The sequence below is a fragment of the Tamandua tetradactyla genome, chromosome 14 (assembly GCF_023851605.1).
Source record: "Tamandua tetradactyla isolate mTamTet1 chromosome 14, mTamTet1.pri, whole genome shotgun sequence".
Lineage (NCBI taxonomy): Eukaryota > Metazoa > Chordata > Mammalia > Pilosa > Myrmecophagidae > Tamandua > Tamandua tetradactyla.
In genome coordinates, this window is record NC_135340.1 from 86,061,696 (window position 1) to 86,077,820 (window position 16,125).

General features: G+C 51.3%; 1 protein-coding gene across 1 annotated transcript in view; it reads left to right on the forward strand.

The window, feature by feature from the left end:
- The window catches only part of CORO2B (coronin 2B), a 141,350-nt gene that overhangs the window by 108,825 nt on the left and 16,400 nt on the right, over window positions 1–16,125 (forward strand). Inside the window, exons 3-5 of the mRNA XM_077128341.1 lie at window positions 3,421–3,537; window positions 14,418–14,567; window positions 15,175–15,339. Of these exons, the coding sequence (XP_076984456.1) occupies window positions 3,421–3,537; window positions 14,418–14,567; window positions 15,175–15,339 (432 nt within the window). The remainder of the gene's footprint in view (window positions 1–3,420; window positions 3,538–14,417; window positions 14,568–15,174; window positions 15,340–16,125) is intronic.

Below are 16,125 nucleotides of genomic sequence, written 5' to 3' on the forward strand. Positions count from 1 at the left end.
CCCAATTATTTTACTACATTTTACTTTTATCTGTGCTGAGTTTATTTGCACTTATAGTATCTATATGGTGGAAATATTATATAACAGTATTTATATACTGCATTTCTCTTCCAGCTCTCTGTTTGGTAATATCGCTTTGGAAGCTTGAAATCAGCCATGGTGGGAACATAGTTATGCCACAGAAATTGGCAAATGCCACAAATCAGGGCCTTTTTGCTCCCAGAGAGCCAGTTGTTAAACATCTCCAGCACACCACTGCCCATAGCCTCAGTCCCTCCCTCATTCCCTACCACCCAGAGGTGACCACTCTCATTCTTTTTAGCTGTTTCTTTTTTGTACTTGCCTTTATATTTCTTAGTTACATGCTTTTACTGCCATATCTAGGTTACTTAATCTTAGACATTGTCTATTGACTTCCTCTTATGGAAATTGAAGATCTAGCTTTCTGCCAGCTCTACTCTCCTCTTTTTACACCCATGCTTGCATGCACACACATGCATGCACGCACACTTTCTCTGCCCCTGTTCTCCCAGGATATCACAGCACAATTCATCTAAATAATTATTCAGGGTTTATGTTATTGCAACTATGTAAATACTATACGTGATTCATTGTGTACTGCAATTACATTAGTTTTCATAGCAACTTTTTCTCCTGGAGTCAATACTTGCATTTTTTTATTTGCCTTATGTCACATAGTCAACAATTTGACTATAAGCCAGTGCTAAAAGCTTAGAGTCAAATTTTTCTTTTTAACAACGAGACTCTTCTTTCAAACAAAATTGGATGTGAAACCCTACAATAGAAAACAGGAAAATCAGAGCTGCCATCGTGAAAGGAGGGCTTTCCTTTGGAGCTGCCATGTACAGCTAAGCAGGTTGTGTACCATACAGTGTTAGGGGTCACTAGTCACAAGAACATAAATGGCAGTGTGACTCAATCATAAAATTCCATATTTACCCAGCCCATTCAGGAGCACATTCATTGTGGAAAGAGAAGCCCACCTGGAAGGGGGCACTGTATCATGTTCATTCTCTGCCCAAAAGATGTGTTCCCTCCCCCACTGCAGGCCTCTGGCCCCCTCCTCTTTCGAATTGTTTCCAATGATGCTGCTTAACGTCTCTTCCATGCATCACCCAGAGCTGCTATTAGCTAATGGCCCCCTATTGACTGATTTGATGCCCTCAGATTTCCCCTGGCTGGATCGGGTGCCAAAAAACTTAATGCACACAGCTTTGCTCAGGGAAATCTCAAATATAGCCCTTCGGGTCATATATAAGGCATGGTTCTATCAGAGAGTAAGTGAGCTGTGGAAACTTTTGGGAAGTCAGAACTGGAAGGGGGAACTGGCCAACAATGAGCACTGGGGTACACAAAACTTTGGAAGTCACGTAAATGTGGGAATCCCAGCTTTGCTTTCAACTGGGTGACCCTGGAAAAGTTGCTTAACCTCTCTGTGCCATAATTTTCTCATGCTAATTCACAGTTGTGAGAGTTAAAGATAATGTGTTACCTTAACAAATCCCAGGTCCACAGGTGACTCAGTGTCTGTCTAGAGTCTCATTTTTAAGAAATATAGCCCAACAGCCCAAAAATAATTGAAAAAGATCTGAATCCTAATTGCTTCCCTCACAGACTGTCAAAGGGGATGCTGTTCATAACTGATAGCCACACTCCCCAAATCCCTGTCTTCCATTCTCCAGTTTTCCCACAACATCCATCTATCAGTGAAGTTCTCCTGGGTCCGTCCTCTGCTGCCTTTTTCTCTCTTTCTCTGCCTCAGTCCTCCATGCCACTGTCATTCTCCAGGCCCATTTCTCTCTACCCGTCCCATCACTGCTGAATCCCAAAGATCACAAGATCCGAGTGGATGGAGAGGCAGGGAGGAAGCGGGTGGGGAAAAGTTCAGGGCAGGAGACCATTCTTACCACATCACCCTGGTGAAGTCCTGGGCTCGTGCAGCAGGGGCTTGCCAGAAACCGGTTTTCTTCCTACTTATTGTTAAGATGAGGGACCTAATGGGAGGTGAGGTGCGACCTGCCCACGGGAACGCCCCATTTTTCTGGCCTCCTCCCCATTATGAACAGATGGGAATCAGCTGGGAAAAATCTCTTTACCTCCAAATCCCCCAAAACCTACTGCTAAAAAGACCGGAGTGGTGGAGATACAGCCTCAGTCTCCAATCTCCCCTTCCTTCCCTGCCGTCTTTGTAACCACTAAGCATGGATTTACCCTTCCCTTCCCTCCAACACATCCCTTGTGGACTCCTTTCCCCTCCCCGGATGGCTTCAGGTCATGTGTGAGCACCCTACTGTGTGCCAGGCCTGTAAGGAGCTGGGGGCTCAGAGGCAAGGAAGGTATGGACCCTGTCCTCAGTTGCACACAGACAAATAGAAACAGACTGTGACTTCACATGACTGTGCAATAGCAGAGGGAAGCTCTGTATGCTATACGAGCACAAAAGATGAGCACTTACCCACTGAGGGATCAAGGAAGGCTTCCTGGAGGAGGTTTCATCTAACCTGAATGATAATAATTACTGCTATCATATATTGAGCATTTACAGTGTGATTGTCTCCACACTTAGCACCTTGCTAAGCATATTCACTTGTTTAATTTCACAAATATGCTGAGGTGTTACTATCCTCCTTTTTAAAATGAGGAAACTGGGGCTCAAGGAAGTTTGCTGACTTTCCCAAGGTCACATAGCTAAAAAGTAGCAGAGCTGTGGTTCACAGGTGGGCCTGCATGTCTCCAAATGCTATGCTTTCCACTGCAGGCACTGCTTGCGATGTTTAACTTGTGCACTGCCCAAGGGTGTCACGTTTGGGGGTGGGGTTGGGAGTGCTATATTCACACTGCGCACAGAATCACTTATGTGGGAGTGAATACGGGGACCCAGAGATTCAGGCCTGTCCAGGGAGCCGCGGGAAAGCACCTCCGCCTGATTTTCCTGCATCGCTTCACCTGGAAGGCGGTGTGGAGTGTGAGCGCGGGGAGCGGGGGTGGGGGGGGGGGGAGCAGTGTGGGTCCCCTCTGTGTCTGTGTGTGCACAAAGCGGCGAGGAAGGTGTGCCCAGGCTGCTGCCCAGCAGGGTTTGGGTTGTTCAGGTGGGTAGTAACATATAAACTTCCAACTTTCATGCTTGAGGAAAGGGCACCTTTTCCTAATTTGCACAAAGCTGTGGTATGGGCCAGGAGTGGCCCTGCCCCCCACTCTGCTGCATGATCCCCACCCTGCACTGCCCACCTCCCCCCACAAAGCCCCAGAGCAAGTGGATCCAGCCTGAGACAGGGACCAAAAGAGGCATAAGATATTATCGAGTCCTCAGGGACCTTCCAGTGCTGTTGAGATGCCCAGAAAAAAAGGTTCTCCTTTCAGGGCCCTCAGAACTCATCCCTTTCTCTCTCGTCTCTGCAGACGGGCAGGATTGAACCCAACTACCCCAAGGTCTGCGGTCACCAGGGCAACGTGCTGGACATCAAGTGGAACCCCTTCATCGACAACATCATTGCCTCGTGCTCAGAGGACACGTCGGTGAGTGGGAGGGGCTCCTCCTTGCACCTGCAGACGCCTTCCTTCCTGCACTCCCCCTGCTTCTCTCTGCCTTTTTCATCCCTCCAGCTAGCCCCAGGACAGAGAGGAAGAGAATTGGGAACAAAGGGGGAGGGAGCAGAGCCATGGAGGATTTGGGCAGATCTTTTACTTTAGCTTGATTGAGTTTGGAGGTGTTGATTTTTTAGGGGAGAATAATACAAAACACCTCTGGGGGATTCAGCACTCGCCTGGGCTCTTCAAAAGAGAGGTCAGGAGCAAGGGGGAAAAGGAAGGAAATGGAGGACTCACCAGGAAAAAAGCTCCTTGTAGGCCAGGCACAGTAAATGCCACACCTGGTTTTGTACTCGCTGAGCTGTGGTTGCAGTAACTTGTCCAAGGACACACGGTGGTGGCCCAGAGCTTGAACTCCGTGTGTCCTACCACTCAAAGGAAAGAGAGAAGAAATAGGAGAAGGGAAATGAGGAACAGGGAGCAGGGAGGAGATGGAGGGAAAAGGAAAAGAGATCAGATAGGAAAAATGGAGGTGAGAAGAAGAAAGGGGAAGAGAGACTCTGGAGAGGGGGCGCTAAAAAAATCGAGGGAGAGTTCATGGCCACTCAGAAATGAAAAGAAAATCCTGGGAGAGTGTTGTGAAGCTGCCTTCTGGTCACTCTGTCACCCTGCCTTTGAGCTCTGCTAACTTCCATGGTAGGGGTGGGGTCAGACGGCCATGGCAGTGGCCTCCATGTTCCTGGACTGGGGCCCCGTGCTGTGCTGCACGCTGCCCCTGGGCAGCATCAAGACGCCAGCTTGGAAGCAAGAGGGTTTCAATGCTGCAGCTGAGCTGGTAAGGAGAGCCTGCCTGAGCCCCTGGTGCTCCTGGGTGAAGGAAGGTTTGTCCTTCAGTCAGGCTACAAGTCTCTATTGAGTGTTCAGTGGACAGCCTGTGTACAGGCCATACACTCCCAGGATATTGGGGCTGAAAGGCATTTCAGAGCCCATGTTATCTGTGTGTCTCTCTTTCTTCCTGGGCTGGATTGTGAGCTCCTGAGAATAGAGACCATGGCCTATTTGGCTCTGAGTCCCCAGCATTCGGCACAAGGACTGGTACCGAGTAAGCGCCTAGTAGGTGTTTTAAGGGATGGATGACTGCATTCTTAGATGGATGCCTGGATGTCTGTCTGTCTGTCTGGATGGATGGATGGATGGATAGGTAGATGGGTGGGTGGATGGAAGGATGGTTAGATGAATGGTTGATGACTACATAGATGAAAGAATGGAAGGAAGGATGACTGAATGATGCAGGAATGGATAAATGGATAGAAATGGAAAGATGGATAAATAAAAAGTTGGAGGAATGAATGAGTGAGTGGATGGATATAGTTCAGCTAGTCACCAACAACCCCCCAAAAAAGAAAGAAGAAGATAAAGTCACAGTGAACGGCCTCCATCGTTTAATAAAGTTGGGGGCAGGGTCACGTGGCACCGTCCCTGATACAAGGAGAGAGGTGAGGGGGTGCTGGGAGAGTGCGGTGGACTTGACCAGTTCCTGACGGTTGAAGCCCTAAGTCAACTGGAGAGAAAGTGCAGCAGCAGCACTGAGGGCAGGGCCCAGGTGAGTGGACGGAGCAAGAACTTGTGGTGAAGAGGGTCCATCAGGTTTGGTTACTTTGTCCAGCAGCCCTGGGGCAAAGTGGGGACAGTGACCAGAGGTCAAGACACACACAGACCAGAGCTGCAGAAGGCTGGGCACAAGGCGGTGGAACCCAGGAAACTGCAAGGTCGCTGGTTGCTTCCTGTCTGGGAAGGAGGCAGATGGAGCTGGTGGGGGAATGGAGGGCTCAGCGGTCAGTGGGGGCGAGGAGTGAGATCAGACAGAATGAGGGCAGGTGGTAGACGAAGACGCTCCCATTCTTCTCCGCTGGGTGCCAGAAGCTCGAGAAGCAATGCCGGCAGCCCATGGCCGGCTCTGTCCCTGCCTGCTGAGGGGTCGAGCAACTGCCACCAGCCAGCAGGGTATGAACAGCCCTGACATTCTGGGCTGCCCCTCCCAGAGCTCCTCCACCCACTCTGGGCTGGACGCTTCACATCCATTGAGCCCTGGTGGCCACCTGTGAGGCAGGACAAGGTTGCTTGCCTCAGGTCACACTGTGAGGAAGTAGAGGGTGAGGGTTTTCCCTGGGCTGCTAGCTCCAACACCTGCGCTCTCCCCACTCCCCAAAAGCTCGCCATTACATGAATCAACACAGAGTCAACAATGGAAGCTTCAGACCCCTCCGGCCGCACCCCTTTGCCTTCACCAGAGAGCTAGCTGGGTGGAAAAGAGGAATGCCCCTCTTGATGGTGCTCAGAATCCCCGACCAACCTGACTCTGCCTGAGGAAACTTCCTCAGCCTGACCCAGGGCCAGGGTGTGAATGGTCCAGGTGCCTCGCGCTCTGGGACCCCAGCTAATAAACAGAACAGCCTTGGTGTTTGCAGGAGAAGCAGAGGGTGCCAGGCCCCGCCACACAAGCCAAGCGACTCTGTTCAGTCTCACACACAGGCTGAGGTCCAAAGAGAGACCTCTGGCTGTTGAGGTCCAAAGAGAGAGCTGGGCTGTGGAGTCCCACAGACCTGGGGTTGAATCTCAGCCTCACCACTTACCTGCTGGGTAACCCAGGCTGTGTTGCTTAACCTCTCTGAGCTCATTTTCTTTGAAGCAGTAATAATAATAATAGTAATAAACACCTCCCTTAGGAGCTTCTGTGGGGATGAAAGCCGTCTGTGCCTAACACTCTGCCTGGTACCTCCTCCGTGCCTGCTCATCTCAGTCGTGCTCTAGAAATGCCCCCAGCCTAGTGGCTCTCCAAAATGCAATGCGGAGTGAGGTCACTGCAAAGGTCAAACAAAGGGCTGCACACAGGGAGGAGAGAGGGATTCATTTTAGCCAAGGTGCAGGCAGCTGCAGAAGAAGTGTTACCTGAGATGGATCCTGGAGAAGAAGCAGGACTTTGCTGGCAGAAAAAGGGTTAAAGGGGCTCCAGGAAGAGGCCGGACACAAGCAAAGGCCTGGAGGGAGTGAATATGGTGTTTGGAAAATGGGGGGTCTTCTGGGGTGGCGGTGCTGTAGGGTGGTGGTCAGTGAGGGGCATGGGCGGGGGAGACAGGGAGGGAGGGACTGGCCCTGGGTGCTGATCCAGACGGAAAGAGATTAGGTCTCCTCTCTAGAGAGGAGCTAAGCTCTAGTTCCTGCTGCGAGGCCAGCTGCCCAGAAGCAGCAGCTCGGAACCCCTCACCCCCCCCCCCCTCAGCCTCCGGGCCCAGGATCTCAGCATCTGGGCCCTGGGAGGCCTCTGAGGCTAAGTCCAGTCCCTTGTGAGGGGACCATGCTGAGGCCAAGGGCAAGCATCGTGGCTGAGGTCTCAAAGGGAGTAGGTGGTGCAGGCAGGGCAGGAACCCAGGTCTCCGGACTCCCCCGCCAGTGCTTGTCACACCTCACCAACAGCCCTGTTTTTCAGGCAAGGAAACGCAGGCTCAGCGCTGTGAGGGGACTGACAGCTCAGATCCATCAGAGACTCAGTGTCTGCATCACAGGGTCTTCTCTGTGCAAGGCCCGGGCACTGGGGGCACCCAGAGGGGGGCTTCCCCGCCAGGGGACTGGGTGAAGATGGGGACACAAGGAAAAGGTGCCTGCAGCTTCCGGGGGTGGCTGACACCCTCCCTCCATCCACTCCAGCCCAAATGGCCAACCTGCCGCACACCAAACACGACTTCCAGAGCCAGCGCATTTCGGCTAGGAGCTCTGCAACACCCCTACCACGTGCTGGGGATCCCACTGGAAAGTTGAGGCCCACAGGACAGCTGTTTGCTGAAGGCCTGGTCCCATTTCTCCTGGCAGTACCCGCTGCCCCCACCCCTCCACAGTCAGAGCACACCGAAGGGATCCAGGGCACTCCCATATCCCCCATCCCTGAAATAGTACCAGTGAAATCCACCCCCATCTCCAGCAGGCTCAGCCTCCCCCACCCCCAGCCTCCCATCCCCAGGGGCAGAAGGAGGTTCTCCAGCCATCCAGGGACCCAGCTGAACATACCCACGGGACCCCCATCCGGGGGAGGGGTGGGGGGTGGGGGCCGTAACTCTCCCTGGCATCTGGCAGAATCCAGTTCTTTCTGCCGCTGGGTGATGTCACCTATTGTTGAAGGGCTCGGCTTTTTATAGCTTCTGCCGCAGCTAGGGAGGGTGCAGGCGGCAGGGGAGGGCGCTATCGGTTTCCAAGCCTTCTTCCCACATGTGCTCCCGGCCCTTCGCTGGCAGCCAGCAGCCACGCAGAGGGAGAGCTTTTGACATCTCAAGGAGAGGGAGAGAATGATGCCCCGGAGGAGGCAGAAGGAGGAGGCCCCTGTCTCTGGCAGGCCTAGCTCAGCCTCTTCCCTTTGCTTCTATTCAAGCTTCTCCATCCATCTGCCCCTCCCAGAGGGAACCGGCGGTGGGATGGGGCAGGATGTCAGCCCTGCTGGAAGCAGCCAGCAGCCACCCACCACCCCGCCGCCTCCTCCAAGAGCTCCAGAGCCTCTCGGAGCTGGAAGGGAGTGATGCGTTCGTTTTCAGAGAGAAGAGGACTGTTGCTCTGAGAGACCTCTCAGGAAGGCTGCGGAGGAAGTGAGGAAGTGGCAGTGTGGTACAGTGGTGAGGCAGCCAAGCCCAGGCATCCTCAGGCTTCCGTTCAGGTGCCTGGTTCTGCTGGTACCCAGCGCTGTGATCTCGGGCATGTCTCTTTACCTCTCTGGACATCGATTGCCTCTGCTGTAAAGTGGAGTTGTCGTGAGAACTAAATAAATGTAGAAATGTTTCCTATCTGCTAAGAGTCCCATATCCATTAACCTTGCTCCCTTACCCTTATTGAACAAGTGAGAATCAAAGAGTTCAAAGAACTCACCCCAGTGAGGGGTGGCCAGAGAGCTGGAAGTCAGCAACCCGCGCTCTGAGTCCAGTGCTCGTTCCACTGTATCTCACTCTTTGTCCCCCAAATAGGCCCCTCCACCACTGGCTTCTAAAAAGAAAAACACAGCTGAATGCAGGATGGACAGAGCCTCGGAATTCAGGAAAATAATTTCCTTTCTGGAAATCAGGATAAAAGAGGCAATTTCCCAACTGTCCAGCCCACCAGCAGCCAGAGTAAGGACTGCCTGCTTCCCTGGGCTGTAAAACCTGCAATGGTAGGAAGGCTTCTGGGCTTCTAGGTTGCCTCCATTTGTCCATCCACTCAACAAGTAGGTCTTTGGTTCTTACTATGCACCAGACACTACTTCAGGTGCTGGAGATACAGCAGTAACCACAAAGATCCACCCCCTGTATCGTGGCTATCCAAGGAGACACCTGGCACATGTACCCCAAGAGGGTGACTTCTAGATACTTGGAGCCAGAGAGCTGCTCTCTTACCTGGAACAGATAAGCAGAAGGACAGATCTCTCCCTGTTCAGGTTGACGGGTGAGATCTAAGTGGAGAAGGAAGAAATTGGGCAGGGACAGGGGGTAAAAATTCTACCTTTGAGTCTGAAACTCGGCTCTACTGCTTCCTAACTGTGTACCTTGGGCAAATTTCCTCACCTTTCCGTGCCTCATTTCCTTATCAGTATAAGGGCAATTATTAGTAACAATAGTATTATCCTAATCATAATAGATAGTACTTATCTTTAGTGTGTCCAGATTTCCTGAGTTTGGTGTGATTTGTTTCCCATGGAGAAGCAGAATGAGGTCATCAGAAGGCATCAATATTAAGGCAGACTTTGAGATTCTACCTTTTGTTTAAGTGTGTGTCAATAAACTCAATATCTAGTAGTAAACAGAATAATTGACAAGAAATGGGGGAGGTAGGAGTTTGTGCCTTGCTTCGAGAAGGTAGAAACCCTGCCATGCTTTCCTGTTCCTACCCCCACAGAACCCCAAACAGAATTTTTTAGATGCTAAGGGGTTAGAATCCAGATTGCTGCCAGCTTCTTTGCCCCACTGTGAACTTCAGCTCCTTTTCTGAGCTCCTATACCACATGTGCAGGCAAGTACTATTCGTTATAGACACATAACAAAGAGCTCCCTCTAAACTGAGTGTTCTTTCCCTTAGGAACCGTGTTGTCTAGGCCCTGGCCTCCAATCATTAGCATTATGACCCTCAGTGTTTCAGAGAGCGGAGACCCACCCAGACACTTCCACAGTCACACGATCATTTCAAAGAGGAAATCTGTGTTGCATTCTATAAAATGGAGACAAACTTCATACCATATATACTGTCTATAGCCACAAGGTGCACATGAAAAATTTAACTCAAACACATCTAAAATTTATAAAACTGGCATATAATCCTTAATTAACATTAAGTAAGCAATTCTTGCCTGCCTCGGGGTAGACCCCAGTTCGATTCTTGGTCCATGCACTTCCCAAAAACAAACAAAAATTCAACAAATAGTGCTGCAATCACGGGATACTCACATGGAAAAATAATAAAATGCTACCCAACCAAACAGCATACTATATATATATAAAGTTGGCATTATTAAGTATTATTAAGTACTTGATAATCTGCTAATTAGTTTATGTATTTTATCATTATTTAGGCTTCATAACCACTCTGTAGCCTAGCTGTAATAATTCTTATGGATGAGGAGACCGAGGTTCAGAAAGGCTTTAACTTGGCCAAAGTCTCACAGCCAGTAACATCAGAGTCTGGATTTGAACCAAGCTTGTCAGACGGCAACACAAATCTCTGGCTTTGTTGGCCAAGAGCTCACTCCACTGTGCACAAGGACAGTTGGTTTTGTAGCTTTATTAACCATGCATATCCTCTGCCTTGCCTTACCTTGTTGCACCTGTCTGCTGTCTCCCCAACAAGAGCATGAGTATCTGAGGTCCAGAACTGCTCCCCAGTGTCTAATGTGTGTGACTCAGGGGAGGATAATTTGTTGGACTGAAAGTGACTGAGTTAAATGGGGCTCTGGCCTGGGGACCTATGAAGGGACAGTCCCAGGCACAGCTGAATTGCTGGACAGAGTGTGTTTGTCACTTGCCACTCCTTCCTTCCAGAAATCCGGTTTTTGGTGGACCCGGTGGGTTTCCTGTTGAATTAAAGTAACCTCCTAGAGCAACCTCTGGGCAGATCCACGGTTCCCCTTGCATGCCCCATCCACTCTTTGTTTCCAGTAAATCTCTTCAGTACCAAAAGACCCAAATCTCTTTTCTCAGCTACTTTGCCCCACTATGAACTCCAGCTCCTCCTCTGAGCTCCTATAGTACATGATGCCAACTGTTTGCTGTAGATATGGATCAAGCAGAGTCCGGCCTCCTCCCCCCAGCATTGCAGTCACTTACACAAAGGCAGAGAAGATCCAAAAATTAACCAATACAGACACTTCAGTGTGGGGATGAGAAAATAGAGGCCCAAGGAGGGAAGGTGACTGATATCAAATGGGAATAAGGCAAGGTACCTCTCCCTCTCTGTGGGACACTTTCATCCACGTTCCCCAAGCCCTGCCTGGGACTCTACGTCTCACAATTATCAGTGAAAACAGCTTTTTTTGACTGCTACCTGCCACCCTTCACTCCACAGAGCTTGGATCCAGTTCAGGGGCTGGAGCAGAGGCACAAACACAATCTGCCGCCATCCCCTTGGCTTAGCCTCTAGGTTCCTAGGTAGAGCTGTCACTGCAATAAATCAGCTCATGTGGCCAAAAGGCTTTAAACCCACACATCTAAAAGGTGCACATGTCTCTTTTCATTTCCTAAACGGGGAGACTGAACCTCAGAGAGGTTAACTGGCTTGTCCACAGTCACCCAGCTAGTAAGAGCGGACTAGGGTCTGCTGAAGCCTCACTCTACAGCTTCCCATGTGTGTGTCCCTTAATCCAGCACATGGCACAATCCAGGGACACCTCAGTTATCTGGGCTGCTAAGGAAAATTAGGTTGTTCTGGAAAGGGGTTTTTCTGAGACTCTGGGTCCAAGCAAGTCTTCTCTGGGGCTTTGCTGGCAACGCATGACACACACAGCCTCTGGCCTCATCTGCCAACCTGTCCGCCAGCTCCACACCAGCCAGGCTGACCTGTCTGGACTCTCTACCCACTGCTCCCTGCCCACACATCTGATCATTTTTTCTTTCTCCACACTCCACGCCACACATCTAACCTCAACCTGACCTTTCAAACATGGCTCAAGCATCACCTCTTCTAAGGTGTAGTGCTGGAGGTGAAGGTAAAGAAACACTCTCAGACTCTATTTGTGAAAAGTGGGACAGCTTTTGGGGATAATTTTACAGTAGCTATAAAAAATGGAACACTTTTAGGCGTCTGTCCTACAGGAACACGCACACCCATGCACAAAGTTGTATTACAAGGATGTTCATCATGGAATGAACTGGAAAAGTTAAAATAAAAAAGGGGGGGCTGGGTGGGAGGAGCAGAACCCAGATCCCAGGTCTCCGTTACTAGGACTTGGCTAACCACCACGGCACAGTCGTCAATGGGTGTCTCTGCGGCCTCTTTGAAGGCTGAGGTAGAGCTATACATAACGGTAATGGTGTGCAGAGATGTCCACTCTCAGCTTTCGTGTGAGAAGAGCAAGTTGTAGAACGGCAGGTATCACGGCGTTCCTTCTGAGCACAAAGGAGAGAAGTGAGATGGTCTGTGGTGTGTGCGTGTGTTTAACCCAAACGTGAGCTTCCCCCACTTCAAGGGTCACTTTTGTCACTCCCTTTGGGGACCAGAGGAAAATGAGTGTTGTTGGTGACTCCTGGGTCACCTAGTGGGAGCTCGCCCCCAGCCTCCCACCCATCGATTGCCGGGGCTAAGGCAAGAGCATGGGGCTTGCGGGGCCGCGCTTTGTGTCACATCCCTCCCTCTCCCCTCACCCCCCCACCACCATAAGGGCTGCGTGGGTCCTGTTGGGCCCCATGGACGTTACGGTGGCCAAAAAAGACTGTAGTGAGGATGGGAAAACATTTTAACTCCTCCCTGATTGCAAACTTTGTCTCCCGTGGGCATTTGAAGCTGATTTATGGAAACAGAGTGGTGATCAGAAGAGTGGCCCCGAGTCTTTGATTGAACCTTGTCTTTCCTACCCTGAAACCTCCGTGTCTTTGTGTTCCTCAACTGGGTCTTCCAGGGAAATAATCATTTGGACAGCCCAAGAAGAAAGTGCCGAGAAGAAATGCTTTTCAAGGGGATCCCTAGGGTCTTGCCACTTTCTTGCCTTGCTCCCTTGTCCTCAGGACAGCCTTAGGCTTACTTTAAACATATTTTCCATACTTATCCATGGCCTTCAGAATTATGATCGAATGGTTAATATTCCATATTGAGACGACATATTACATTAAATTACTTCCCAAATGTTGAACACTTGGAGTATTTCTCGACTTTCCATGTAATGATGTTTCAGTGAACATCTTCCAGCATGGAGTTTTTGCTTATATTGAATTTTAAGAGTGAAATGACTGAATCAAGGAGTATAAGAGAAATGTCTTTATGGTTCCTGCTTAAAAATGGCCAAATTGCTTCCACAGAATTACTCTGATTGGAAATACTACACGATGATTTAACATATGAGTTCCAGGATAATCTTGCTGACACTGGCTCTTTTTTTTCTTTTTTTTCAGTTGGCTATTTTAGTAGATTATAAATGGTATCTCAAAACTGTTTTTCCTGTTTTCTCCTTACTAGCATGGGTGGGGTTCACATATTCAAAAGGTTTGTTTGAACTGTCCTAAATTGTAGTCCCACGTCCTTTTCCGCTCCTCCCAATTAGAATATAATATATTGATGATAACAGCAAGAATTATAATTCCTTAGGTCTTTAGAACACTCACAGTTACCAAATTTTTACAACCAGCAACTCCTTTTGTCCTTACAGCCGACCAGTGAGTAAAGCAGGCCAAAGATTGTTGTCCCTATTAACAAATGAAACAGCTGAGTCTGGTAAATGGCAGAATCGTAGGCCCACCCGTTACTCTGACGGGTCTTTAATTCCTGGCTGTGGATCTAGCCAAGAGAAGGTGGGGGTGGGTGTAGGATTCATGGTTCAGTTTTACTGTTTGCTCTTGCTCTTTTACAAAGCACTGGTTCTCCAGGCAGCATGTGCTTGGTTTGAGGAACTGAAGCTCTCCAGCGCTAGTGTAAGTAGCCAGGGGCTTATTCCAGGATTGTAAAGAGACTGCGCAGGCTCTTTCTCTCTCTCTGGGGCCACATGGTCTCTCCTCTCTGCTTCTCTCTGCATGTCTGTTCCATCCTCCTCTCTGTGGATCAACTTTTTCTGCTTCTTTACCAGCATCCGCAAGGATGAAAATAGCAGCTGCCGCCTGGCTCTGCCCATCTTTTCAGTTCAGACCCCAACATCGAATTAGAGTTTCCGTGCCTTACTTCATCCTCTCTCAGGGGAGCCTCTGAAACCCCCCCAGCCACCCGCATCGCATCGGTTTCTCTGTGCTCAGGTGTCCACCCTGGTCGGGAATGGAGTGGGGGAGAAGGCCAGGTGGCACAGAGGAGCGGGAGCTGAAGAGAGTAGAAGGAAGGCAGGTTCTCTTAAAAGGGTGTGGGATGGGGAGCCCAGAGACACTTCTTAATCCACCGCTGTCGCCAAAAGCTGCTCAGGGCCTGCTCCCCCCAGCCTGGGTAAACGGTGACAGTAACAACGCGCAATGCCAGAGCTGCAGAGACTCCCCAGGGAAAGCTCCCTGCAAACGCAAAGGGGAGATGGTCTTCCTCCCCTCTCACCTCCCCCTGGAGCCCTCCCCTCTCTTCCTCCCCCCTCTAGCCCCACTCAGCCCATCGCCCTGGACAGATCTCAAAAAGCTTGGGGTCCGCAGCCGCGGGGTCCCCTGGCCCTGCCCACCCAACCGGGGTCCTCCACCCCCTCGCAGGTGCGGATCTGGGAGATTCCGGAGGGCGGGCTGAAGCGGAACATGACGGAGGCCCTCCTGGAGCTGCACGGGCACAGCCGGCGCGTGGGGCTGGTGGAGTGGCACCCCACCACCAACAACATCCTCCTCAGCGCCGGCTACGACTACAAGGTCTGCAGGCCGGGCGGGCAGCTGCGGCCCCGAGAGGACTCAGCGGGCCGGGGTGGGGTCTCTCCAAGGGCTCTCTGGGGGACGCCTAGGGAGCGGTGCTCTTTTCCTAAAGCATGTTCACCGATGTTGTCACATTCTGTTCAGTCACCCATTCGTTCATTCATTCATTCATTCATTCATTCACAATCCACGACGGAGCATCTCCTGGGCACCCCCATTCCTGGGATCCAGCTTTCCAGCCTCCACAGAGGCTGGAGGGAAATGCCGCTTTCCACACCCACACCTCTGCCCAGTCACTCCTTAACCAAGAAGTGCCCTCCTGGTAGGGAAGGGGAGAAATCGGAGTCGCCCTCAAAACTGGTGAACCCTCAAGAGAGGTGTGCCAGCGACCCAGGACCTGGCCAGAAATATTTGTCCTTCTCGCTTGTCATGGAACCTGACCCCAGACGGGCTCTGGGAGCAGCCCAAGCTCATCAGAGGCCCTTGTGACAGGGTCGTAGCGGCCTTTCGTTAAAGGGTCCAGTGGCACGCAGGGATCCTTGGGGGGGGGGGTGCCTACCCCAGGGCTGTCGGGACTGACCCGGCCCCCGTCTGGCTTGCCCGACAGGTCCTCATCTGGAACCTGGACGTGGGCGAGCCGGTGAAGATGATTGACTGCCACACAGACGTGATCCTCTGCATGTCGTTTAACACGGACGGCAGCCTGCTCACCACCACCTGCAAGGACAAGAGGCTGCGGGTGATCGAGCCCCGCTCCGGCCGCGTTCTGCAGGTGGGGACCTCGTGGGGGGTTGGAGGAGGGAGGAAAGGTACTGGGGCCCGGGGCTCGGCTCCCGGCCAGGTCTGGAGGGAAAGGCTGTGCCAGCCCCCTTCGCCCAGGGGCCCCGCCCATGCCTCTGAGTTGACCAGCCCGTCTGTTCTAGGCCCTTCTGGGTTTATAGGAAACCTGCCGCGTTCGAGCTGCGGAAGGACCCAAGTACCTCCCCACCTCTGCCCCCTCCCCCAGATGGGGTTCTTCTGGCCTGTTCTGGGGGCCGAACTGGTAACAGCCTTTAGCCCTGGGATCCCTGGGTGTTAACTGGGCCCAGCATGGGCAGGGGAGGAGGGGAACTTAACCTCCCTGCCCTGCCACCTGCGTGGGACGAGCTGCGGAGAAATGGCGCAGGGTACAGTCCCCAGAGATGACCCTGAGTGGGGAAGTTGATGGTAAATTTAATTCCAGGCTTGGTTTTTGAATTTCCTGGGTCTTTGGGGATGAGGAAAGGGTTAGGTGCCCTTGGGAGTATGAAATCAATGTTTCTGGAGCACTTACTGTGTGCGGTCATGGGGCTAGGCAATATGGAAAATTCGGGTCAAATGTGAGGCTTGTTTCCCACACAAAAAAAGACTGATGCTCGACTTGGCTGAATTCAACCTGGAGAAGGGTCTGATATTGCAAGACCAAAAAGTCATCTTCTGCTACTACTAATAATAATCGGCACTATCAGCGTTATGAGTGAGTGACGTTTACTAAGTGTGCTATGGGGCAATCACTGTGCTAGGGGTTCTGCATTGTCAT